This window comes from Carassius carassius, chromosome 23, assembly GCF_963082965.1.
Source record: "Carassius carassius chromosome 23, fCarCar2.1, whole genome shotgun sequence".
In the NCBI taxonomy this organism is placed as follows: Eukaryota; Metazoa; Chordata; class Actinopteri; order Cypriniformes; family Cyprinidae; genus Carassius; species Carassius carassius.
Genome location: NC_081777.1, coordinates 26073392 through 26100655, shown reverse-complemented (window position 1 = coordinate 26100655; position 27264 = coordinate 26073392). Strand labels below are relative to the sequence as shown.

The 27264-nt window shown below is 37.2% G+C and overlaps 2 protein-coding genes across 6 annotated transcripts in view; both read left to right on the top strand.

The window, feature by feature from the left end:
- The window catches only part of bicd1a (bicaudal D homolog 1a), a 44596-nt gene extending 26742 nt beyond the window's left edge, over nt 1-17854 (top strand). Inside the window, exons 3-9 of one of the 3 annotated variants that reach the window (XM_059506760.1) lie at nt 511-663; nt 1290-1760; nt 7176-8285; nt 8385-8536; nt 9472-9682; nt 16353-16432; nt 17581-17854. In XM_059506760.1, coding sequence (XP_059362743.1) covers nt 511-663; nt 1290-1760; nt 7176-8285; nt 8385-8536; nt 9472-9682; nt 16353-16400 — 2145 coding nt within the window. In that variant the 3' untranslated portion in view covers nt 16401-16432; nt 17581-17854. Of the gene's footprint in view, nt 1-510; nt 664-1289; nt 1761-7175; nt 8286-8384; nt 8537-9471; nt 9683-16342; nt 16433-17580 lie in introns of all 3 variants that reach the window. The other 2 variants (XM_059506759.1, XM_059506761.1) reach the window with 2 other exon arrangements.
- Nucleotides 17855-20086: 2232 nt separating this feature from the next.
- Nucleotides 20087-27264, top strand: part of LOC132101653 (FYVE, RhoGEF and PH domain-containing protein 4-like) — a 43056-nt gene continuing 35878 nt past the window's right edge. The window contains exon 1 of one of the 3 annotated variants that reach the window (XM_059506754.1): nt 20087-20454. In XM_059506754.1, coding sequence (XP_059362737.1) covers nt 20340-20454 — 115 coding nt within the window. In that variant the 5' untranslated portion in view covers nt 20087-20339. Of the gene's footprint in view, nt 20455-24059; nt 24311-24433; nt 24572-27264 lie in introns of those variants that run through there. The other 2 variants (XM_059506756.1, XM_059506755.1) reach the window with 2 other exon arrangements.

Here is a 27264-nt window from a genome sequence, read left to right as displayed (position 1 = left end):
GACTCACAAGAGATACAAAGCTATTATATGTAAGGCTAATGGATTTTTATAGATTCCTTACAAAGATTCATCATGACATACTCACACGTAACACCAATATAATGACAAACAAGAGGCTTTTAATAGATATGTAGGGTTTACTGCTGATTATTTTATTTTATTTTATTATTTTGTTTTCATGTTATTTCAATACATAGGGTTGCTGCTCATTTTTTCTATTATTACCATCTTCCTTTAAGACCATTAGTCATAAAATTCTTTGCATGTTGATCACAGATTCAGAGATGGAGTTTTAATTTAACCAAGCTAGATTGTTGCTAAAAATTGGTTGAACTGGCTAAAAACGTTATTTGCCTCTTTGGAGAAGACAGACTCTTCAAACCATGCTATCCAGTACATTGATGCTGTTCTTGCCTCTTTAACAAGCAGATTTTGTCAATCATTCTTTGTTCTGAAATTTGGTAATGGATAATGGATTTTTTCTGTTGTCCTTACCTTTCTCTCTTTCAGAATAATGAGATGTTAGAACTACAGAGGAACAGGATGAGAGAGGAAATCAGAGAGTATAAGTTCAGAGAGACCAGACTGCTGCAGGACTACACTGAACTGGAGGAGGAGAACATCACCCTACAGAAACTTGTGTCAACACTCAAACAGAATCAGGTATACACACACACACACACACATACAATATAAGTGTGAATAACAGTATCAAAACCACTATAGAGCACAATTACATGTATCTAGTGACCTCTTGACATCCAGAAGTTCACTTCACTTCACAATTTCTTTTTATTTTGTGCTTATAATTAAGGTTCCCTGTTGTACTTTCAAGCTTAACATGAATTAACCCAGTTGGACAGATTACTGAATCAATCTCCATGATGATCCTAGATCAACATCCCTATTAACCAATCAGATTTGAGGGCTTAAGGTTGGAGTTTGGTTTCAACAACATTTTCATAAACCAATGATTTTAGTAGTAGGTAAGATTAAGGACTATTATTTTATGGAATGATTTGATGGTATAGAATGTTCACTTATGAACATGCCATACTTGAATCTCATTATGCATACCTTTAAGATTATGCTATATGTTAATAATAATATGTTACACGGAAAACATTTACCTGAAATGTGTGTATATATATATATATATATATATATATATATATATATTGCATAATATAAACATTATTATTCTTATTCTGTCTTATTCTTATATTACACAGTCGAGTGGCCACAAATATGCCTGTTCACATGCTCTTTAATCTCATTAAAATTTACAGGTGGAATATGAGGGTCTAAAGCATGAAATCAAAGTGCTTGAGGAAGAGACAGTGCTGCTCAACAGCCAGCTGGAAGACGCTTTGCGTTTGAAAGACATTTCTGAAGGCCAGTTAGAAGAGGCACTGGATGCTCTGAAGAGTGAGAGAGAGCAGAAGAACAATCTGAGAAAGGAGCTGGCCCTTCATCTCAGTCTGACAGACAGTGTGTACGGAGCCAGCACTCACCTGGCCATCTCTGTGGAGGGTTTGAAGTTCGCAGAGGAGGCGGCGACCAATGGCACATCTGCATCTGGGTCCAGCCCCAATGAGGAACGTAACCGCTGTAATGAGTGCAATGGGCATGGACCAAAGATGAATGGAGAATATCACCGACTGGGAAGCAGGAAGGGAGAGGTGCTGCACCCAGTGTCTGATCTCTTCAGCGAACTCAACCTGTCTGAGATACAGAAACTCAAACAACAGCTCCTACAGGTTGGTCAATACCAGAGTATGAAATTAGACAATGGAGAGCAATATTTATTTAATTTGCTTAAGCTGATAGTTCATGCTCATGTTTGAGACATTTGTACATGTATGAGCCAACCATGATGTAAAAAAAAGAATGACACCTCGACTGTCCACCATGGTTGCCTCTATCAGCCTGTAGGCTCAATTGTGTGTGGAGGAGTCGGGCCGAATTGGCGCGAAAATTCACAAAATGTGACGTCATGCGCGTTCTCGTCTACTTGGGCTTACAACCGTACGGCACGCCAGCCATTATAGTAAACAGCGGCAATAGTGTTTTCAAATGGACTCTGCGGATGGAAAGAAGCGACCAGCCTCCAGCACAATTCAGACACCCCCGGACACTCCTCGTAAGTAAAAAAAAAAAAAAAAAGAGCGTGCGCACTGAGAACGAGCATGAGACTGGCTGCAGTTCCTCTAGCAGCCACTGGTGTCAGTAACGGTTAGAAATTTCAGAACCTACGCAATGCTCCTTTAAATAGCATACTGATACTGATATACATTCTAAAAGTTATTCTTAATTATTTAATTTATTAATTTTCTATCTGTCAAAAAACTATTTAGTTGGTTATTAATTATTTTCAGTGTTGTTTTAGTACTTTTAGTATTTTAGTGCTTTGGGGGATAATAGCTGTTATCCAGTGTATTAATGGACAACTATTGACTCCTGTTGATCGAAAGAGATTTAATGCATCTACTGCTACTTTATATGCAAACATAGATTCCTTAAACCCTTTAAAGGATATGAACCATTATTAATCCAGTCAGTCTCAATTGACATCAAAAGAGCCTTTATTGACACATTTTCATGCTGTAGACTTTGGCATAGACATATTTGTAATGACTGGTAAAACACTTTAGGTATTAACAGCTTAAGTGTAAATTTGAGTGAAGGAAAGTTGATTGCTGTAAGTGCAAAAGTAGGTTTTGTGCTTTGGGAGGCTATTGTCAGGGCGATTACCATTTTGAGGGAGTGCTTTGTGCCTGCTTCTGTAAAAGCAGGACACAGTAATGTATTTGTATGTGCATGTGCATGTGCCACCGGCATATTCAGCAAGAGAGACTGCATGGGACAAGAATAGAAAATCTGCCAGTGCGGACACAGAAACATAGAGAGCATCAGCTGCTTAAAGGAGCATCACAGAAAATCGGACAAAAAATTGCATGATAATCGGAGTGAATGTAGCTCGGTGCCAGTGTAAATACACTGGTACATGTTAAAAAAACAAAAGCCCATTGTGTGTGTGTGTGTGTGTGTGTGTGTGTGTATACACTTCAAAATATTTAATATGAAATCATTAAAATAAAATAAATAAAAACAATTTATTAAAATATTTCAGTTGTATATTAAGATATATTTATTGAAAACACTATGGCAATTTTTTAAAAAGCAATTTGACCACAAATAAATTCATCCAACTAGTCTAAACAGATCAATTTCATGAATAGCATTATATAACATGTTGCATTTAAGAGTCTCCTCTGGGGACTGTGGCTTTAGCAATGTTTTCTCTTGCTGTGTAGGATTGCTATCAAATGCATAATAGAGCCAAGAGCCTGTTATTTCAGCATCCTATTGCACAAAGCAGTTGCTGTAGTATATTTTGCTGTTTAAATGTGCAGTTTAATTTCCTGCTTGGTTATAATTACTTGTTTCCTCACCCTCCAAGCTACTGTAATTGCCTGGCATTTATCCAGAAAAAAAGTGTTTCCCCATCTACCTCTGTTCACTTTTGAAATATATTTTCTTGTGTTGTTCTTGGCTCATTGCCAGAAAGGAATCGATGGGGTTTCGCTATCTCAGCCACAAGCGTGCCGATGCCGATATCTTGGAAAGCAGGGGGGCTGATAGCCGATATAACTGTTTAACCTGATTATTAGACCGACTTCTATCCGTAATAGTAAGAACTGTTAACGAAGACAATGAACAAGAGAGAGAGTGTGAGCAATGCGTGCGCTCAGGCACTGCCGCTCTCGAATACATCAACCAAGCAGAAAAACTTATCAGCCATTGCAGATATTTGAAAAATGCCGAATATCGGCCGATATATCGGCCTTGGCGATATATCGGTCAACCACTACTTCTGATACAATAAGTGATCAAAAAGCAATTAAGAGGCACTTGCGCTCAATGACAGGAATCACATGACTGCCTTTATGCTAAATTTGTGACAAGCAAGCTAGCACCTAGCTATTACAACTATCTATAGAATGGAATTTTATAACCACATAGAGTGAAATATTCCATGTTTTCTAGCAAAAGTATTGTAGGTTAGGCTTTTACTAGAGAAACTGAATGCAAAAACTAGAATCATGTATCATGTAATTAAATTAATTTTGCTGTTGTTTGTTGTTGAAATTTTTGTGCTTGATGAGCTTTCATTTCTTAACTATTTCTATTGTTGTTGTTGAAACCTTAAAGGGATAGTTCACCCAAAAATTAAAATTTTCATTAATTGTCATTAATTACTCATCCTCATGTTGTTCCAATTCCATACGACCTTCGGTCTTAAGATATTTTTGATGAAATCCAAGAGCTTTCTAACTCTTCATAGACAGCAACACAACTGACACAATTCAAGGCCCAGAAAGGTCATAAGGACACATTTACATTTAATCATTTAGCAGACGCTTTTATCCAAAGCGACTTACAAATGAGAACAATAGAAGCAGTCAGGTCAACAAGAGAACAACAACAGTATACAAGTGCCATGACAAGTCTCAATTAGTCTAGTATAGAACGCATCTGGCTGGAATGAGAAGTAGAGTTGGGTGTCATCAGCGTAGCAGTGATAAGAAAAGCCATGCTTCTGAATGACAGATCCTAATGATGTCATGTAGATGGAGAAGAGAAGTGGTCCAAGTACTGAGCCTTGAGGAACCCCAGTAGCAAGGTGGTGTGACTTTGAAACATCACCCCTCCAAGACACACTGAAAGATCTCTCAGATAGGTAGGACTTAACCCACAGTAGTGCAGTTCCAGAGATGCCCATCTTTCTGAGGGTGGACAGGAGAATCTGGTGATTAACAGTGTCAAAAGCAGCAGACAGGTCCAGTAAGATGAGTACCAAGGATTTTGAAGCTGCTCTTGCTAGTCGCAGGGCTTCAGTAACCGAGAGCAGAGCAGTCTCAGTTGAGTGGCCACTTTTGAAGCCAGATTGGTTGCTGTCCAGGAGGTTGTTCTGTACAAGGAACATAGAAAGCTGGTTGAACACAGCTCGCTCAAGTGTCTTTGCAATGAATGGAAGAAGGGATACCGGTCTGTAATTTTCAAGAAGCGCTGGATTTAGAGATGGTTTCTTGAGCAGTGGGCTTACCCGAGCCTGCTTGAATGCTGAGGGAAATGTTCCAGAGTGAAGAGAGGAGTTGATAATGTGAGTAAGCGAAGGTATGACTGAAGAAGAGATCACTTGAAGGAGGTGAGTGGGGATCGGATCAAGTGGACAAGTAGTAGGATGATTGGATAGGAGAAGTTTGGAGATGTCCATCTCTGAGAGTGGGGAGAAGGAGGAGAAAGAGTGTGCGTCGGTCATTGTGAAGTTGTCCTCAGTCTGCGGTGTGGAGAATTGGTCACTGATGGATCTTGACTTATTTGTGAAGAAAACTGCAAAGTCGTCCGCTGTAAGAGTCAATGGAGGAGGTGGTGGCGGCGGATTAAGAAGAGAAGAGAAGAGAAAGTCTTGAAGAGTGTCCGAGCGTCACAACAGTTGTTAATTTTCTTGTGGTAGTAGGATGTTTTAGCCATGAAGACATTTGCAGAGAAGGAAGAGAGGAGAGACTGATACACACTGAGGTCGGTAGAGTTTCTTGATTTCTGCCATTTTCTCTCTGCAGCCCTGAGTTTAGAGCGATGTTCACGGAGAACCTCGGACAGCCAGGGGGCAGATGGGGCGGTGCGTGCTGGTCTAGACAACAGTGGGCAAAAGTTGTCCAAGCAAGATGTTAAAGTGGAGCAAAGAGTGTCCGTAGCGCTGTTCGTATCCAGAGCAGAAAACTGAGAGAGTGCAGGAAGTGAGGATGAAACCACAGAAGATAGGCGAGATGGAGAGAGTGAGCATAGGTTCCGTCGAAAGGTGACCTGCGTTGGAGTGTGAGGCACTTCAGGAGTAAGTGCTAGGTTAGCAGTAATGAGGAAGTGGTCTGAGGTGTGCAGTGGAGCAACTCCAAGAAGTTTCCCAATTGACCTGGGGGACGATAAATGACCACAAAGTAGATTTTAACAGGGTGGGTTACAGTAATGGCATGTGATTCAAATGAACCAGTACCTGTAGGTGATGGCTGAAGATCAAATTTCCATTCTTTTGATATAAGGAGACCCGTACCTCCACCCCTCCCAGTGGTACGAGGAGTGTGGGAACAAGTGAAATTAGTGGAGAGGGCTGCAGGGGTGGCAGTATCTTCAGGTTTGATCCAAGTCTCGGTCAGTGCCATGAGGTTGAGACCGGAATGAGTAGCAATAGAAGAAATTAAGTCTGCTTTGTTAACTGCAGACTGGCAGTTCCAGAGACCAACTGGAATAGAGAGCGTAGTAGTAGAGGTCAGAGGGACAGGCCGTAGGTTTGTCAGACAGGCCTTCCTGCGATGTACATAGTGTGCTCTCCGGGTGTTAGTAGTGATAGTAGAGATCTGAAAGCACATAGTGACTACAAGTGTAAGAGATATGAGAACAAGGTATACAAAAAGTAAAGAAAGAGGAGAAAAGCAATACTCAAGTGCCCTTTCGGTGTCCTTGCTCGGTGGAGTCGCGCAGGTAGAGTCGAGGACACTGTTTAAATAGTCCATCAGTGGTTTAACCTTAATGACATGGAAGAGAAGAAATGATCATTATTTGGTTATTATTTTTGTTGTCTTTATGCTCAAAAAGAAATCTCATAGTTTCATAACATTATGGTTGAACCACTAATGTCACATGGACTATTTCAATGATGTCCTTACTACATTTCTGGGCCTTGAACGTGGTAGTTGTGTTGCTGTCTATGGAGTATCAGAAAGCTTTCGTATTTCATAAAAAATATCTTAACTTGTGTTCCGAAGATGAATTAATATCTTACGGGTTTTGAACAAAGGCGAATAATTAATGACAGAATTGTTATTTTTGGGTGAGCTGTGCCTTTAATACTTGTTTTCAGGATACTTTGATGAAAAGAATGTTCAAAAGAACATATTTAATTTGAAATATGCGATCATTTGTAACATCTCAAATGTATTTACAGTCACCTTTGATCAATTCAATGTGTCCTTAATGAATGTAAATAATATTTTTTTTTAAGTGTACTGACCCCAGTTGAAAATGGCAAGGCTAACATATAGTGGTTTTTTTTTTGATCGTTTTTTAAAAACTTTTTGGTTTTTGCTAACAAACTGTATCATCTTGTCCACAAGGTTGAGCGAGAGAAGGCTGTTCTACTTTCCAACCTGCAGGAGTCTCAAACTCAACTGCAGCACACGCAGGTTGCTTTAACTGAGCAGCACAAACGCGTTCACCGCCTTACTGAGCGCTTCAATGCTATGAAGCGCCTCTACAGTGACAAGGAGTTTGACACGGAGGAGTCCGAGAAGAACGACGTGCCCATTAACGGTTGCTGCGATTATGAAGCAGATATCAATGGAATGGAGCTTCTGGAGTGCAAATACAGAGTTGCCTTGACTGAGGTTATTGACTTGAAGGCGGAGCTTAAGGCTTTGAAGGAAAAATATAACCAGTCTTCAGAGAACCAATCAGAAGAGAGCCACCACAGTGAGGGGAAGGTCCAGGCTCTCGAAGAGCAGGTGAAACGGTTGGAGAAAGCCTGCCGTGAGGGCCGTGACCGGGTTAGCAGTCTGGAAGTGGAGCTCCGGTGTGCTTCCGTTATGGCTAGTGAAAGTAACGGCATGCTGAACACAGCTCAGGATGAGCTGGTTACGTTTAGTGAAGAACTTGCTCAGCTCTACCACCACGTCTGCTTGTGCAACAATGAAACGCCGAACCGAGTCATGCTGGACTACTACCGTCAAAGCCGAGTTACGCGTAGTGGCAGTCTCAAAGGTCCAGACGACCCAAGAGCACTGCTTTCTCCACGTTTAGCTCGTCGTATCGCAGCTGCTAACTCCTCAGATGTGTCCAAGAGTCCTCAAGACTCTCCTTCAAAGGAACCCCTTGGAGAAGGAACTAAAGGGGAAGGAGGAAGTCCCAATAAAACCCTCTTTGGTTCACCAATCAATGGTACATCTCTCTCACCCTCCCCAGTTCCAGAAACAGGTGATCTCCGCCGGGAACCCATGAACATCTATAACCTCAACGCCATCATACGTGACCAGATCAAGCACCTGCAGAAGGCTGTGGACCGTTCGCTGCAGCTCTCCAGGCAGAGGGCTGCGGCACGAGAGTTGGCACCCATCCTAGATAAGGACAAAGAGGTCTGCATGGAGGAGATCCTGAAACTCAAATCCCTCTTGAGCACCAAGAGAGAGCAGATCGCTACATTGCGTCTAGTCCTGAAAGCCAATAAACAGGTTAGAAAGCCATGCAAATCCCAATGTCTCCAGTTGTGTTGGGTCTCAAAAAGAAGCATATAAAACAGAACAATATATGTTTTTTATTTGTGTTTCTAGACTGCCGAGGGGGCCCTTGCGAACCTGAAGAGCAAATATGAAAATGAGAAATCCATGGTGACGGAGACAATGATGAAGCTTAGAAATGAACTGAAGGCCCTCAAAGAAGATGCAGCCACTTTTTCCTCACTAAGGGCAATGTTTGCCACAAGGTGCGCTTATCAGCCTTTATCTGCATTTATTATTATTGAGGACATCCAAACTGGTTTCTTTCTTTAAATAACATTCATGATTTAACTAAATGTTCTGTATTTGTAATATTTCATAAAAATGTAACTTCTTGAAACTTATGTTCTGGCTGATCTCACCTAGGTTGGAAATAGTGTTAGCCAATATCTAAATAGCCATTTAGTTACTGTTACAGGTAGGTATGGAAATAAGTTCAGGTTCTGATTCCTATAAATAATTCTGGTTCCTTAATGACTCCAATAAAGATCCTTGTAGAATTTTTACACGATGCAACTTGATTTTTGAAATATATATATTTGTTTCAAAACGAGCACTTTCAAAAGTAACTTTTTTATGTTTCCATAATGTTTGTATAACAAAGAAAAATGGTTTTAAACATTTAAAAAAAAAGAATGGTTTGAGCAAAGCATAATGCATAAGGATTTTGCATTAGCAAAATATCCTTAGAAGATATTTTTGTTAACTGGGGACACAGCTAAGAAATGTAAAATCTAAAGTTTAAAATTTAGAAAATTGTGTTTTATTGATTTTATTGACAGTGTATTTTTAAATGTTGCATAAATGCAATACAATAAATTGCCTTAAATCTACAGTATAAAAAACAACCATACTAAAAAACAAATAAAAAAATGGCAACATATTTAATTAATTCCTATTTGTAAAAATACTACTAAAATGTATAATATGTATCTTACTACACAATGAATTTTTGACTAAAAAGAACTGACATTTTAGAGCCATTTGTTCAGAAATCTAATGACTTAAGACGGACAAAATCAAATTTTTCACTATATTTTTTATGTTGAATATTCTGTTTCACACAGAAAATAAGTGGTAATTATTCAAGATAATACTCATTCAGTCATGTACAATGTGTTCTCTCCTCCTTTTTGTCCAGATGCGATGAGTACGTAACTCAGCTGGATGAGATGCAGAGGCAGCTGGCTGCTGCAGAAGATGAAAAGAAGACTCTGAACTCTCTCCTGCGGATGGCAATTCAGCAGAAACTGGCCCTCACCCAACGACTGGAAGACCTAGAGTTTGACCACGAGCAGTCGCATTGTGGCCGTGGAGGAAAAGTGCCAAAAATTAAGAGCAGCCCTCAAAAAGTAAGTCATCAAACTGCACTCACTGCTCCCCCTAGTCCCACTGTTTCCAAACCCCCTTCCTGTCTATTCCAAAACAATATGATTGCATCAGCCAGTAGTAGCTCTCCTTCACTTGATGTCACTGCTCCATCCTCCTCCTCCTGGACCTCCTCAGACCAGCCGTTTTTCCTTGGCCGGTCGCAGTGGAAACTGGGCACTCAGACTTTAGTTTTAGACCAAGAGACGCTAAGTATTGAGTTTTGTCATGTTGTTCATAGCAGAGACACTGATGCTCATGCTCCCAGATCTGCTCCTGCTTCCCCCTACCGTTCTCCTGTCCTGGGCTCTCGGCAACCGTCACCACGTTCTGTGAGATCTCGCATGCGCTCCAGTGGCCGTTTCAAGAACATCTCTAGTCCAACATGGGACTCCCACAATCTCTAATGGTGACCCTCAGTAGGTGACACGGTTTAAGGACAGACTGGTTTCCATCTGATATGACTGCTTGGAATGTGTGATTCAACTCAAGGACTTTTTTATTGATACTACAGGAAATTTCAACTAATTCATTATGAACAGAATAATTTTTACCAACTCTAAAAATAACTGTCGGTCAAAATGTTTTAATGTTTTTGAAAGAATTCTCTTATGCTTACCAAGGCTGCTTTTATTTGTTCGAAAATACATTAATCTAGTGAAATACTATTACAATTTAAAGAAATGTTTCTATTTTAATATATTTTAAAATATAATTTATTCCTGAGATGACAGAGCTTAATTTTCAGTCTTCAGTGTTGCATGATGTCTGCACAGCTTTCAGAAGGCGGACGAGCCTCGTGCATGCGCTGTTGACAGCCGCGCACCCCGTGACGGATGTGCGGCTGTCCGCGAGCCCTCTTGATGACGAAAATTAAATAATGCGGATGGTGCGCGGATGTTCAAATTATACTTTGGCCTTTATCAGTAGCGCACGAGATGTGATGACAATATAAATAAAATGTTTTTGTTAACCTATACAGTTGAAGCAACTAGATGCAGCGCTGCTGCGATGTTCATTCAAAATATTGCGGAAAAAGAGAATGTGGAGAAGATCTTGTTTACATCAAAACTGAAACCAAGCCATTCACATAGAACGCACATTTCATGCATTTTCTAGAGAGGGATATCTTCACCGTTTCACTCGCTGCATGTTTAGAAAGCCACGTCAAATTAAGGTGGGTTCAGTTTTTTTCAAAAACATATCTCAAGACTTCATGTTGGGTTTTCCCATCCCACTGCCTCTCGTGTGTAAATGAAAAATGTACTCTGTGTGATTGGCTTTCACCCCTTTGAATTATACTATGCATGCACACATGATGCTGTTTTGTTTATAGTTCTTTAAGCTACTTAATTATAATTGGTTTATAAACATTATTTTAAATATTATGCACTTTTTTTCACAGTCATATTTTCTTATGCTTTGAATAAACGTGCATTAGTAATATTTTGCCAAATGCGCCCTCTTGTGGCCTCAGAAGAGAAGCCAAAAGCTTTTCTTTACCCTAATTGAAATTATGCATTTTAAACAGAGGTGGGTAGAGTACCCAAAAACTGTACTCAAGTAAAAGTAAAAGTACTTCTAGAAATATTTACTCAAGTAAAAGTAAAAGTACTAGTCTTGAATAGTTACTTGAGTAAGAGTAAAAGAGTATCGGATAAAAAATCTACTCAAGTAGTTAGTTACTAGTTACTTTGGGTCATATATACTGAGCCTATTTTTATTTAGATATATAGATAAAATGTATGTAATGTATGTGTGCGTGTATAAATTTATATATTTCATCAGCCTTTACTCCAATTTATGTAATTTATTATAAAACCCTGTCTGTTTACTTAAGTAACAGATATAGGTGTCATGCCATAACATATTTTTAATACGACTGACTTTATATTAAATGTGAATTTAACATTAAAAGTTAATGTGATATAAATATTGCTACTAATCTTTCATTGTTCAGAAAGAGAGCAAATAACATTTACATTATTAAAGATAATTTTCACTGACAGTCTAGATTTCAAACACTCTCAGAAACTCCCATTAAAATCACTGAAACTGTTAACACTGTGAAATCAATATCTTAATTAAAGATTCGTACATACACACATCTGCACTTTGTTGTTTCTGACGAGAGAATTCGCCAGAAAGAGGTCTCCAGTCAGCGAGCGAGTGAAGGAAGCACCGGCATTTTAGCGATGACTCATCGGAACGCCTCTGATTGGCCAATGCTTTAATAAGCTCAAAAGAATCATGTGTGATTGGTTATAATGCGCAGTGCTGTAAAAACGCGTCTGTCTCTGGCTCAGCGCCAGCAAGCGATCACAGATCTGAATTTAGCAGCTGGACTTGCTGAACGTATTCGCACCGGTGTGATTGTATTAAAATTAATAAAATCTTAATCGGCTATTTTTTGTCTTTTGGAAGCTGCATTCAACTTGACTCCCCTCTGTTATAAGCCACACACGTACAACAAACTAATGTCACAGTGGTATCGTGTACTGTAATCGAATGTAGCCCAAGTTATTACCTGTTGAACAGTAGACAGCACACGCGGTGTTCATCTAATAAGGATCTCCATCGCTAGCAAATAATAGCCTTTGCAGATTTGCTTTCAATTCAATGCAGTTCCAGCCACGTTTTCAACGCTGCTGCTGTTAAACGTTACAACTCTGAGTGAACCGCTTCAGATGCTCAGCGCGCGCGGCAGCGAACTGAACGACTCATTCAAACTGATTCATGAAGCAATTCACTCGTTTGCCAATTGGTTTGATCAAGCCTTTGAACAGAATTGACTCAAAAGAATGAATCATTCGCGAATGGGCATCGCTCATTGCCCAGAGAAAAGTAGACGGCGCGTTTGGAATAAACTGAAGCATTTATAACATTTATTGCATTAAGATAAAGTAACGAGAGGAGCGTCGCCCACAGTAACGAAGTAAAAGTACAGATTTTTCCCCCAAAATTTACTCAAGTAAGAGTATAAAGTACCCATCTTTAAATATACTCCGAAAAGTATTAGTTACCCCAAAAAATTACTCAAGTAAATGTAATGAAGTAAATGTAACTCGTTACTACCCAACTCTGATTTTAAAATCTAATATAATTCGAATTTTTACCAAATTTAATTGTAAATTCAAATTTTCGTTTTTCAGCCATTTTGACAGCCCTATTATCAATGTTGAAAACAATTATGCTGCTTAATATTTTCATGGAAACACTACAACATGATAACCTACCATTCAAAAGTTTGGGGTAAGTAGTAAGGAAATAAAAAGAAAGTAAGAAATTAAATTAATACTTTTATTCAGCAAGAACACATTCACAGTTCATACATGCATACCGTTCTTTCAAACTTTGTATCCGTCAAAGAATCCTGATAAAAAATGTATCACAGGGTTCACCATAAATATCAAGCAGCAGTTTTCAACACAGATAATATTAAGAATTTTTTTTTCCCGAGCATTAAATCAGCACGTTAGAATGTTTTCTGACTTCTTCCAAAAACATTTTTAAAAATCGTAATTTGTGACCGATAGAGCACTTGAGTTACACAGCTTTATGAGACAATGTTGTCTGGGTATAAAAATAAGATTAAACAATGGTAAATAAATACAAATACCACTACGCTTGATGTCCTTTTTTTCGGCCCGGGTAAGAAAACAGTTTTTTGGTAAGCACAGTTTTTGAAATCTGCATCAGTATTTGGATCATGCTGGAAGAATTATTCTAGAAAGCAAAACAGGTATTGATTGGTGCATGTCTCTTTTAGTATATAATTCCTGCATGTGCGCTTCCATTTTATGGCTTGAAGAAATAGGTGCTACTGCATGCAAAGAAGTTAGTTTTTGTGATGGAGTTTTCAGTTATTTTTGCATTGACATATAGCACATCTGACATAACTACAGCTCCATCCAATGGCAACAGTGTGCACTGTAGGATGGAACATTTCCCTTGGCCTTTATGTAATCATCAAGCCTTGTGAGTAGTGGATTATGAGTAAAAGATCATGTATATTCACATTAAACCTATTTTAAAGATAAATTTGCTTTGCAGCAACAGAAAATGTTCAGTTGATCCCAATGCACCCTGTCCCTGTGTGATCAAATGTGCCAGTAAGAGCTGTTCTATTCATGGACACAGCATATGGCAATGCAGGATCTGCCATATGCAAATGCAGGGAAGTGTTCTTGCACATGCTGCCCAGCTACTGCATTTCAATGAGCTGTAAAGTACAGAGCCATTAAATGTCATTCATTATAATATGAGTCATTCTATAGAATGGGTGCCTTTCCAGTTTAACAGGGACATTTTTAGTTAATTTCTGAATGTTTTTAGTAAATTTAGTAAAATTAGTAAATGTGTTTAAGCTTTTGTCAATTGTATTGTTCCATCTGAAATTAGATTTTATTTTTAATGTATATTAACAGGGTTAAAATGTTAATATACACTAGGTAACAGGGGGGTTTTAATATGACATTTTAACCCCTTTGCTTATAGATGTAAAATTGGAAGGAGTGTATTAGATCATTTAATTCTATTTTGTCTGCATTATTATGCAGTATATAATATAGTATTCTATAGTATATTATTATTCCTATTTTTTGATTTATCAGTTTTTAATAGAAAGTCATGGTAACAATTTAATATTGGCCCCTACTGACAAACATAACAGACCATATTTTATTTTATTTTATTGAGTTACACTCAACTAAAATCTATTGTTTTGCTCCACTTAAATATAAAGTAATGCAACTTTTTATGCACATATATTTTTTTATCAAAATATAAGTATTTGGTTATTTAGCGAGGAGAATGCAAAAAAAAAAAAGACTCATTTTTAAGTGTATGTAATATATAATGTGTATATATAATATGTACAGTATTTAATTAAAAAAAAGACACTCATTTTATAGAATGACGTTCGTTTAAGGAGCTGTGGGCCAAAAAGCATTTGACAAGGTCAGCTGTTGAAAGTTGTTCAGAACATCAGAACATTGTGTTAGCATTGCTCATGCGAGACTGACCGAGATGCAGTTCATATACAGATCTGATGATAGACAGCGGTTACATGCACATGCATAGACAAGCCTCTGGAGATGATTGGTGTTTTTTTTCTATTTCTAGTAGTAATCAGAGATTTCAGGTCGAGTTTAGCTTTGCAATATTGCTGTTTTCTGTGCATTGCTTAAAGACATGAAGTATTGTGTATGATGTGACTCAATTGATACATTTGTAAATTATGGAGTTCTATTGCAGTGTAATGGAAACCAGTCTGATCTGCTTCACCAGTGTCACCAGGGCCCAGCATTAATATATATATATATATATATATATATATTTTTTTTTTTTTTTTTACAAAAGTTACAGAGCCCAGAAAAAAAGGAAACCTCTTTATTATTCCTGATAATGATGTCCATATAATAGCAGTGGATATGTCCGTTTTCTACCTGTAGGTGTCAGTGTTTCTTCATTTCACACTTATTACTGAATGTGTCAAGTGCTGTTTTGCCCATGGCAATCAAAACATTGTACTGCATCCTAACAACAGACCAGTAGTTTCCTTTAATACAGTAAAATGACATTTTTGACACTGGCACTGTAGACATAATTGTTTGCAATATAGAGATGGTTATGGCAATAATGCATTTATAAAACCAACCGCCCAGTACAAACTGCAAAGCAATGTATTAAAAAACACATAGATTGGCTGCATATAACAACACCCAAATAACCACCCATGACACCCCAGCATCACGACAGTCAGTTTTACACATGATCTACTTATACTGGAGTTTGAATGGGAAAAATGGGTTAAAATGTCTTGTGTATATGTGCTCTTAGCTAAACAGCATCATCAACTGTAATGTGTTAGATTGTTGTTGTTTTTTTTGTCTTGTCAAATGTATAAATGTATGTGTGTTTGCACGCTCTCATTAACAAAGCAGCAACACTGCAAATCATTTGCGCCTGACACATACACTACTGTTTAAAATTTGACCTTTGACCGAGATGTTTTTAATACTTTTTTTTTCAGTATGGATGCATTAAATTGATCAAAATGACAGTAAGGACATTTATAATGTTGCTAAATATTTATATTTCAAATATATGCTGTTGAAAATAAACTTTTTTGATCAAAGAAAAATTATGATTTAAATTACACAAATTACACTTTATTTTTGTGCACTTTACTTTTAAATTAATCACAAATTACGCCATTTTTTTTACAACATTAAACACGTATTTCCAATTGTAATCTTTCATAATATTACGTCACATAAATGCAGCCTTGGTAAAAATAAGAACTTTTTCAAAAACATAAAAAAAAAAAACATTTACCACCCCCCAAAACTTTTGAACAGTAGTGTATCTCTATTTAACAAACAGTAGTATCTTGGTTTCCTTCCATCATTATATCTGGTATTCCTCATGAATGTACACAGATATTTGCAGCTGAATGTTTGTAATTATTTTTTCTCATTTCCCCATGCTCTATTCATTCATTTTAAGTGTGATTCTGCATGAGATTAACACTCTAGTTAGCTCATTGCACCCATTTCCGGCGAGTTCACTTCTCGTCTCTGTCTGTGTTTGTGTCACTAACCCTGACTGTCACACCTCTGTATATCTATCTAATGTATCAGTCTCTCTTAGATTGTCAGCAGCCTGCTGCCTCAGTACCGCCAACCTCCCCACAACTGAGGCGCGGGAGTGAGGGCATCCACGGGCCACAGGTAACCCGTTCTTTGGAGGAACTCGCGCTCGACTGCTTCCTTCCTCACTCTGTTTCTAACAGAAACAGTCACATGTAGGGTCACGCATTCACAAGTATTGTTAACAACTGCCACCCACTAGCTCACACTTTAACAATACAACTGATATACACTACCAGACATAAGCTTGAAATAATTACGTAGTGTTTTTAATATATTTAATTAAGATATCTTATGCTCACCAAGGCTGCATTTATTTGATCAAAAATCCAGTAAAAACAGTAGTATAGTGAAATATTATTTCAATTTAAAATACTACTTTATTTATATGAATATATTTAAAAATTCCTTGATTCTTTATTACTCCATTCTTCAGTGTCACATGATTCTCCAGAAATCATTTACTGATTTTTTAGTTAGTTATTTATGCTTATTTTTTAGCATTTATTTGAAATATAAATCTATTGTAACATTATAAATGGGTTTACTGCCACTTTTAAACAGTTTAGCATGTCCTTGCTGAATTAAAAGTATTAATTTATTTCCTTTTTCTTTTTTACATCCTACGTACCACTACCTTTTGAATGGTAGTGTATCACAGTTTCCACAAAAACGATTGTCTTCAATATTCTTATTAATAAGAAATGTTTCTTAAGCACCAAATCAGCATATTAGAATAATTTATGGATAATGTGACACTGAAGATTGAAAAAATAGCTGCTGAAAATTCAGCTTTGCCATCACAGGAATAAATTATATTTTTAAATAAATTCAAATTTGGAACAGTTTTAATACTATTTCACAGTAATACTCTTTTCTACTGTATTTTTATCAAATAAATGTAGTCTTGGATTTCAAACTTTTGACCGGTAAGGTATACAAAAATAAAACTGAGATGCCCAGCATCCTCTCATCACCCTCTCATCCCGAGTTGTCAATTATAGACAACGTTTCTTTCGTCCCATACAACTTTGCCTCTTAAAAGCTTCTTGCTTTTGCATGTGCCTCTGTGTGTCCGTCAAAAGTGAGTTAATGTTTATGTCTGAATTAGTGTGTTGAGTCGCTCCAGTATAATAGGAAACAGGATGTGAAGATTTCATTTTATACTTAGTTATGGCCACTGTTTCTGTTTTCTCTCCCATCTGGCTGTGTCGTTCGTCTCTTGGTAGTCCTAAAGTGTTGTTAGCTTTTCAAGAAGACCAGATGACTGCTGCCAACTCCAGACTTCCATGTGATCCTTTCAAATATCTGGCCCATCATTCTCATCTTTTTGAGCCCATAGTCTCATGTCGTTGGACTCTAACATTGACCAGTCCTCACAGAGATAGATAAAGGGGGCGGGGCCCATCAGTCAACCATGACCTCCAGCCAATCAGATGCTCTTCTCTATGTGTGATCCAAGAGGTGCCCGCCCAGTTACTGGAATTGGATGAATTATTCAGTGAAGCTCCTGTGAACACACCAATCATCATCCTGAGCGAGATGAGAGCAAACGGAAATGGACTAATGTATACTTATTTATTTATCTATTTATTACTTTATTTATTTGTGGGTTTTTTTTGTTGTTGTTGTGTCTGATTGTTTTAATATAAATATGATTTTGGATATGAATGCATTTTGTCTTAAAATTTAACTTTTTAAACCATAAAAATTAGTTTTAATAACATCCACCCAGGAGTATTATGGTATGCAAGGTGACTTTCTATCAGTCGAAACCTAATATTTTCAATCTTTGTGATAGAAAGATGTGTTTGAAAGGTTGGTGAGAGGTAAATGGATTATTGAGAGACATGTACGCATAATTTTCATTAAGTAGACACAATTTTAAGTATATCATTTGAGTGACTTTGATTTTGACCTTCAAGCTCCTGAGGTGATGTTTGCATTACAGAGTTTTGCAAATCTCAGCTTTTCTAACGTTATTGCACATGGAATTTGTTTCTTTGTCCTTTTTTTAACAGTTTATTGCAATGCATAAAGATTATATTTTATACCTTTTTTATTGCAGAAAGTGATGTCAAATAAGTCTTTGAGGACTGAGTGGACATGTAGGCCTAGTTCAGTGCCCATTGGGGAAAAAAATCATGTTTGAGGGAGTGGAGTTAAAGCTTGAGTGAGGCTTGATCCCAGTGCGCTGCTAAATTTGAACATGAAGTGGGTTTATTATTCTCAGATCTGCTCCAAAAACAGCATACAAGCCCTATTTATTGTATCCCATATTCACTATAGAATATATCATTTTCTGTTTAAGTTATATCTAACCTTTACCCTGTATAAAGCACAAACACATTTATCTATGCATTTAGAAACAGGCACAGGATCATTTTCATGTCATTTGGTCCTCCAATCCTCCAATCACGCCTTGATTTGTACCAGATGGACAAGGAGAAATATCAATGTTCATTGTTTTTGTATAGCAGCAAACCACAAAAACACTTTATCAGTCTCATTGATTGACTGAACGGTTATTGATGGGTTCAGATGAAACATATCAGATCAAAGCATTACTATATCCATTGTGGAACTAGAACAAAGCTTAGTCTATTTAATGACATGCAAAGAAGGATACAAGATCAATGGTTTCATTCACAATCTCTTTTAGCTCCTCAGTCTAACCCATTAATTTGGCGTTTTTAGACTATATTAATTTCTTATTGAGTATTTCCAATGATACAAGAGCAGTTCCAGTTTTATTAACTACACATTGTGGTATACATGTTGCTTCTGAAGTGAAATTTGCTGATTAACACCCACAATGTCACATGGTGTGTACTGGTGAAAGCATGATCTTGCCGCAGGATATTTTTTATGTGTATACAGTCCTAAGCCACATACTTTTTTTGTGAAATAAAATTTTAAAAAGCATTTGTTGAGTGAGTCCTGTCCTGATTATTTGTGTTGTGTGAAAGTTTTTGTGTGCACATTGTAGTATTCAAAATTCGCGTGTTTGCACTTTGGTCTAGTCCAATAAATAAAGCATGTATTGTCTTTAAAATGTATTTAGCAATTTATTGTAATGTTGTATGGTTGCTATTCAGTTTTTAACAATGATACATTTTAATAATCCCAATCAATTTTATGCAACCGTTAGTTCCGATCCTCTAATTTGATTGGCTAAGAGGTACGTGTTTAGGTGAACAGGTTCAAAAGATTCGAATCACTTAAGTGAATCAAAACCAGAAGGACAACCATAGAGGACAACACATAGGAAATGATTAACCTATTGTACTTATTAATTTACAAACAATGTATTTATTTATTTATATGCATTATTTATTTAATAATTTATTTTTTCTTGTTGCAATTTTTCCTAGTTACTGTACAGTTGTTCAACACAGATAATCCCAAATAACATTATGCAACAGTTAATTGGATCATCAGTAGTGTTTTCGAGTCAAAATACAATTACTGACTAACTCTACTTAATTTTAATGTTGTATTCATTCATAGTTATGTTATTTCATAACCTTTTTGTTGTATGGCTAATTTACCGTAGCTACTTCAATGCAGATTGCTGGCAAGGAGTCCAAATTCGCCACAACACAGGGTCTCTAATTTCATTGGCTAAACAGTTTAGATTAACGGATTCAATCGAATCGACTCACTGAGATGAATCAATAACTCCACAAACTAATGTTAAAGGAAATGACTGGACCAATCGTGCTATCAGAGCTTTAGGGCGGTGATATGGGCTGATAAAGCGATAATGACTTGCTCAGAATAGTGTAACGTTACTACTCTAAGAGCCAAAGATTCGGAGGAAAACACTAAACCGAAGCGTTTCGTTTTACTTTTGCGCAACACTAACGTTACACAGTTCTTACGGCTGCAGACGCTTAAGACGTGGACTTTGCCCGACATGCGGGGTGGACATAAAACCCCCATTATTTATGTAGGCTACAAAGGATTTGTAAATCAAATATTTTAAATGTTGGAACGAACTATTGAAAACATGAGTGAACCGAGGAGAAACGCTATCCGGAGGAAATCAAAACCGAAGCAGACAGCAGGTTCATCGGCGGAGGAATGCCCGGGATCCTCAGGTGAGTGAAGCGGTCAGGTGAGAGCGGATAGTCCGTTTATAGGCTTCTCTTCATGCCAAACGTCCAAAACACTGGATACATTTGTTTCAAGGGTAATATTGTCGGCCTTTTGAGTGTTTCTACGCAACTTTTTTTTTAATTTGCGGCAACAGTTTCTTCTTTAAACCTGGAAATATTAGAAATGCCAACATGTTACAAAATCTCTATCGATTGACACATTATAGCCTGTTTCTTCTAGTATATCGTCATATCATCAAAACCTGAACCCATGGTTTATACCTGCAAAATATTTGCATATTTGATTTCTTGAATTAATATTTGTTAAATATATTTGACATTCTAATAAACAACACTGTAAAATTATGGAGGAGGTTATAAGTTCTTTTTTTGGAAAGAATGATGCAGTGCTAGATACAAATAAAAGCCATGAATCCTGGGTCCTGATCCTGATAGTACTTATTTTTTTTGTTTTGATGTAAAACCAGTTCAGACAATCTTTTCATGCTCATGTTCATACAGTGGGTTGCCTCAACCTCTTACAGCATGACATGGGCAAAACATGGAAAATGCATTGGAATAAATGCCAGACTCCATTTTCTTCCCGTGAAGAAAGCTCTGTTTGTACTGAAAGCTCAGGATATGAGCATGAACAAGTCCCAACGAGTTGTGTCATAGCAATAGTGGCATGTTTCATCTCTGACTCAGAATTGGCCTGCATAATTCTGTATTTTAAGGAGATAAGGAATGTGCAGGAGTACTGCTGTCATACTATTCATACTATGTCATATTAGATATATTTGTCTATTAGATATATTTGAAATCTATTAAGTATGTGTTAAGGAATAACGGCCTATACTATCAAGACTACTCTGCATGGCACAACACAGCCACTTATGTATAAAAGTCAATTGGTGCCATAGAGTCCAGTGTGTCTGTGACTGGGTGAATGCCAATGCAGATTTTGCCTTTCAGTGACAGCAAAACATTGTGGTTCTTTGGAAATTGTTGCATAGCAATGCAGTTTAAAAGTTTTGGGCGATTTTAGCAAAAAGCAATTATTTTCTCACTAAAACAGTTTTGTGTCCTTAAGGCTGGCTATTCACTATTGTCAGCCTAGAGAACTCTTATTACAGAGGTTGCAGTGGGTCTCATTTATCCATGAAGTTCCACTTTTTGTCTGCCCAGTGAATCGGAACGAGCATGAGGAACTCATTGAGTTACATTATTGTTGATGTCTGTGGGGTTTGAAATTAGAAGCTGGATTTTATTTAACCTACCTAAAACATTGCTCTTTTGAGGGATTTGTTCTGTTAATTATTTTCTGACTTGCAAAACAATGGAAAAATACAAATATCAAATGCAGTATGTCCAACTTTACCAGACAGTTTATAATATAGAGAATATCGGACTGATAATCAGTTATCACACACGCACACACACACACACACACACACACACACACACACAATTATGTATATATAACATTCTTTCTATATATAATATTTTGTAAAGTTTAAAAAAAATAAAAATAAAATAATAAATCTTCACACAATTATATCATTCTCACACATCAAAGAGTAAGGCTCCAAGGATTTTCGAATGTTGTGCTGTAATATTGTGCAGATTTGATTTTAATCGGATTCTGACAGATGGTTTTTCAACTAGAGAGATAAAAAGGAAGGTCAAGAAATCAAAATTTATTTTGACATAAAGAGTTAGAAAAAGGGTTTAAGATTAGAAACATAGTAAATAATATAAAATACATAATATAGTACTCATTTAAACAATACTGAAAAGGAAGAGCTGGACAGGATGAACACAGCAAGTTATCTGAATCTGAAGAAATGATTTGGCTGCTCTCATATTCAGTTTATTTAAACAGTAGAGTTGATAGAGCACATAAACAGAAACAAGAGTAGGGACCCTTTAAGAGCTATTTCCTGCAAAAAATAAATAAATACAAATAAATAAATAAGTACTAGATAGAATTGTTTTCCATCTCAAACGTTAGGGATTTGAGTAACAGAACCAGTTTTAGAGTGCACTAACACAAGTGTGTGCTGTTATTAAAGTTAACTATTAATTTTCTGTGGTGCTTCACTGAACTGTGACACTGAAGCCAGTGTTTGAGGAGTTTACAGTCAGGTGAGACGGACCTGTTATCATAACTTTCATCAGACTTTATTTGGTTGTGATCGGTGGATTCAACAGTGTGAGAAAGAGGGGCTATAAATAACTCCTGATACACACCCTCCATTATCCTCTAGTAAGTATTTGAGGACATTGTGGCCCAGCCACAGGAAACGAGACATAATTTCAACTATAACACTGGAATCTATTCTAAAATAATTACTGTCATATCAGCATGGAATTGACATTAATACTTTATCTTAAGGTATGTTACTCTAACGGGTTTTTCGAGACAGATATACTGTACATGTAGAAATATCCAGCAGATGGCACTATAACACCAAAAAAGGTGTGTGTGTGTGTGTGTGTATACACACAAGTGTCAGTGAGATTTTCTGACAGATGATGCCTTAAATTTATTAAAAATGAATGATCATGTGAAACTGAAGACTGGAATGGCAGAAATATTTGCTAATGGCTCCGTAATGTAATGAGTAATGGCCACTGAAGATTCTGCACTATCGAACTGTAATGTATAGAGACAATTTAATTTAATAGTTAATTTAAGATAATTTTCTTAGCATTCACCTGAACACAACCATCCAAAAAGTGTAGTTTCAGCAAAAGACAAAATTAGAAATAACTCCCATGTTTCCCATGTAAATGTACAGGGGAGGGTTAAAGGTTTGTTTACATGCATGAGAATGTCCTGTAGGCAAGGTCAATCCGAAATGACACACTTCCTGTCAGTGGGGGAAAATTTCTACTCCGGTTCTGATGACGGGAGGGTGAATTCCTATCTTGCCTATTGTGAGGAACACAATGCACAGCAGACAGGGGTATTGCAAGGTCTTGTGTTAGTCATATCAGACAGCTGGTAAAGATCTAGGTCTGGTGGTGAGAAATCGGGGATTTTTAAATCTAACTCTCTGTAATTTCCTTTGTTTTATTTGTCTTCCGGACTATTCAAGACCCTATATGATTGATTTCACCCTTAGTTGACTCAAGGCTCACCCAGGTCAGATCTCTGCTATCTTTACCTATGAGAATTATTGTGGCAGTAATAGTGATGGAGCATTATGTAACACACCCCTCCACCCAGGGCAGTCCTGCCCATGCCCATTTCCCCTTGATCAACTCAGCTCCTGAGCAAACACTGTAAAGGGCTGGAGTTTCCTGATTTTTTGTCTAGAGATCCTCCCTCAGGCTGGAGGAATGGGCAATCCTGTAGTTCAGACATCATGTCTAGGACAGACTCGTTTTTGGAAATGTTTTGCAGCAAAAAAATCTTTCAACCACCTTCACTCTTGCTGGACCAAAAAGATTAGGAAAATCCTGGAATGGCAACATAGGCCATAAAACACTTATTTCTGCAATTAACTTCAATGAATTCTTTGACTTTTAAGGAAAACGATTTCTGCAAAAAATCCTTCGTGTTTCATTAGGGAAACGTTTTGACTACTTCAGAGGTGAGCACAAGAGGGATTGAGAGAGGAAGTGGTTATACAGTGGATATTTTTGTCCATTCTTCATCTACAGGAAGCCGGGCTTCACTTTCTCCCCCTGCTTTCTCGTCAGTCTTTTTGTGGAACCCCTGTACTCTTCCCCGCGCTTCTATCAGTGTCTTTAACTCATTTTCTCTGTGTTATCAAGTCTCAGTGATGGACAGTGATGGATTGTCTGGGCTCTGGCCTCAGGAAAGCTCTCCTCCACCGCACTGCCTCCGGTAGGTTTCAACGCTTCTCACTTTAATGAGCTCCAACATGCCAGCAATGAGAAGTTTCACCGTGACTCTGAGAAAGAAAGTAGCGGTTGCTTGTCAGAGAATGGAGAGGAGGCTGTTGATTCTCATTCAATTGGGATCTAAAAATGAAACTGTTGATGAGTAGGAAAGCTGCATTCATGTAATCCCAAAAACAGCATATCATGGGGAATGGATTGAGAAAAATGAAGCATCGTCGAAAGTATTGGTTTTGGCCAACTAAAGGTAATGTTCAGTTTCAGTAATTGTTCATTAATTGATTGTCAACATAGTTTAATATTACATTTGGGGAATGAATCTGTTAAAGGGATAGTTCACCAAAAAATGTAAATGCTGTCATTTATTTACACCCCCCCCCCCCCCCCCATGTTGTTTCAAAATGCAAAGAAGCATATTTTGATAAAGACTGTTATTTTTATTCTTCATCTTCGTTCATTGTTTTGGACCCATGCATTGACTTTTATTGTATTGACAAAACACAAACATTATTCATCTTCTTTTGTCTTCTCTTCTACACAAGAAACGAAAAAGTCAAAGGTATTGAATGCCATAAGGCTGATCTATTTTTAGGTGAACTATCTCTTTAATTTGCTGCATGCAAAGAAAGTGTGCCAGCTGTCTGGAGAAGTTTACTATCTATACTGGAATGTGGGTTAAAATGATATAACTCTGCCTATCACAGAAAGATTGTGAACAAAAAAAGCTGGAAAAAAAATCCACAAAAAGTGTGAAGTGTATTTAAGGATTTAATATATTGGATTGCGAGAAGTGATCCCTTTATGACAGATGGCTGGAGTGAAAGGGTTAAACATATAAGGGATTTGTGACATCACAGAAGTCGTTTCAGAAACGGAACAGGTTAATACATTTTAGAAACAATATTACTGAGACAAACATTTTTCTTTAATATAACATTCTCTAAAACACTGTGCATAACAGGAGTGTGTATTAATAAATCAGATCGCCTCTTGAGTTCCTGTTGATTTTAGGAGTGTACATACAGTGAATGTGTGAATTTCTGGTCATGCAATTGTGAGATGAGTATTGCATGCAACAGATGAGTTCATCGGTGTATCTTAATAGTTACACCGTAATGTGAGCTGTTGTACTCTGGCTGGTTTGTACAGAAACTCAGTTTTCTGTTGAAATGCCTGTAGCTAGGGCTAATCCAGACACCCCATTCTCTCTCTTACACACTGTCTTGTCCCACCACCCTAAACTCACTCATAAGCTTCTTTTCACTAATCTAAACCTCCACTGACTTGTTGCTGGTTGGGGGCCAAGATATCAACTGTCTGGTTTATTTTTTCAGCCATATTATAGACAAAACTTCTCAGTATGTGTGCAATAATAAACTATGGAACGTTTGTACAAATTAGGAATGAGGGTATTTATGTAGTTGTCAGATTTTAGTGTCCTCAACGTCTTCATCAAGTGGAAACCACTCACAGATGTTAATGTGGCCTACATAAACATCACTCTTTAAGTGTTTATGCGAGTAAATGCCTTGTTTATAATGATTTTATCACTAGCAGTACCAGTATAGCACAGACTTGAATTCACATGTCTAATATTCCTTTGTATAATGGTGGGATGGTGGCACATATGTTAGACTGTTCATATAAGGATTGTGTCCAAAATCAGTTACCAACCCAAGCAGAAGAAAAGCACGCGTCTCTTGAGATCTGGGAAACAACACTCACGAGTCCTCCAACTGTTCTGCTTGGCAGGAACTACTGGCCTATTATTTTGTGTGGTTATATTGTGTTGTGGGTTTGTAAAGGACTGGCCATGGCCTATTTAAAGAACCACAGTTTATTTTTTCTTTTCTAATCTGTTAGGAAGGAAGAAACTGTTAAAGTGTTTATTTATTTAGAATGTTTTTACACTAAAAAGCTTCTCAAGTTGATTAATTCAAGTATGATGTAAAACATTTTTAGAGGGTTCTGGGAATGATTAAAATTGCATTCATTCTTTCTCTGAAGAGAAAATTATTTTGAGCAATTTCCTTATTCATGTCTAATCTACCATTAGCTGAGAAGTCAATTTAATATTATTTTCACTGGAACAATGAGTTTAGTGTGTGAAGTATTTAATTATGGAAGTATTACACAACCCACGATCCTTGAAAAATAATTCGCCCAAAAATTAAAATTGCTGAAATCTGGCCATCCAAGATGTAGGTGAGTTTGTTTCTTTATTGGACCAGATTTAGAGAATTGAAGAAAGTAATACTAGGATTATGGACTCGTATTTTAGCTGGAACCTGGAAGCAACGGATTAAAGTTAAAAGCATATTAATAATGGCTTTGTTTTTTACAAACACCAGATTTTAACTTCATTTGACTCTTAATTGATGGACTGAAGTCACAGGGATTATTTGTGGATTATTGTTATGTTTTTATCAGCTGTTTGGACTTTCACTTTGACGGCACCCACTCATCTCTATACTTAAGATATTTATAAGTCCTGATTTTTAAAGTGCCCCTATTATGCCTTTTCAACTATTACTTTTCATGCAGGGTGTCATGCATAGTTGTGAAGCTGACAGTGCACGATAGATAAAGTTATTGTCTGTCAAAAAGTCGGCTTCCAATTGCCTAAACGAGTCATCAGGAATTTAAATCTTATTTTGTTACGGCTCTACCTCATGAAGTAACACATTTACATAATGTTCACCCACGTTTAAGGTCCCCAACTTGCCTGCCCACAGACAGTAACATTTCTGAGTGGTTGATATCATTTTGAGAAGAAGCTGTATCCTACACTGTGAGAGTACATTTGTTTGATCATTGTTTGACATTTGTTTGAGCAATGATGACACCCTACCTTAATTTTGAGAGCTTCCTCCGCTTTTCCTTTTGCTCTGTCTCTTTCTGTCATCTTCCTTCTATTTCATTCCCTTTTCTGTGTTGTGT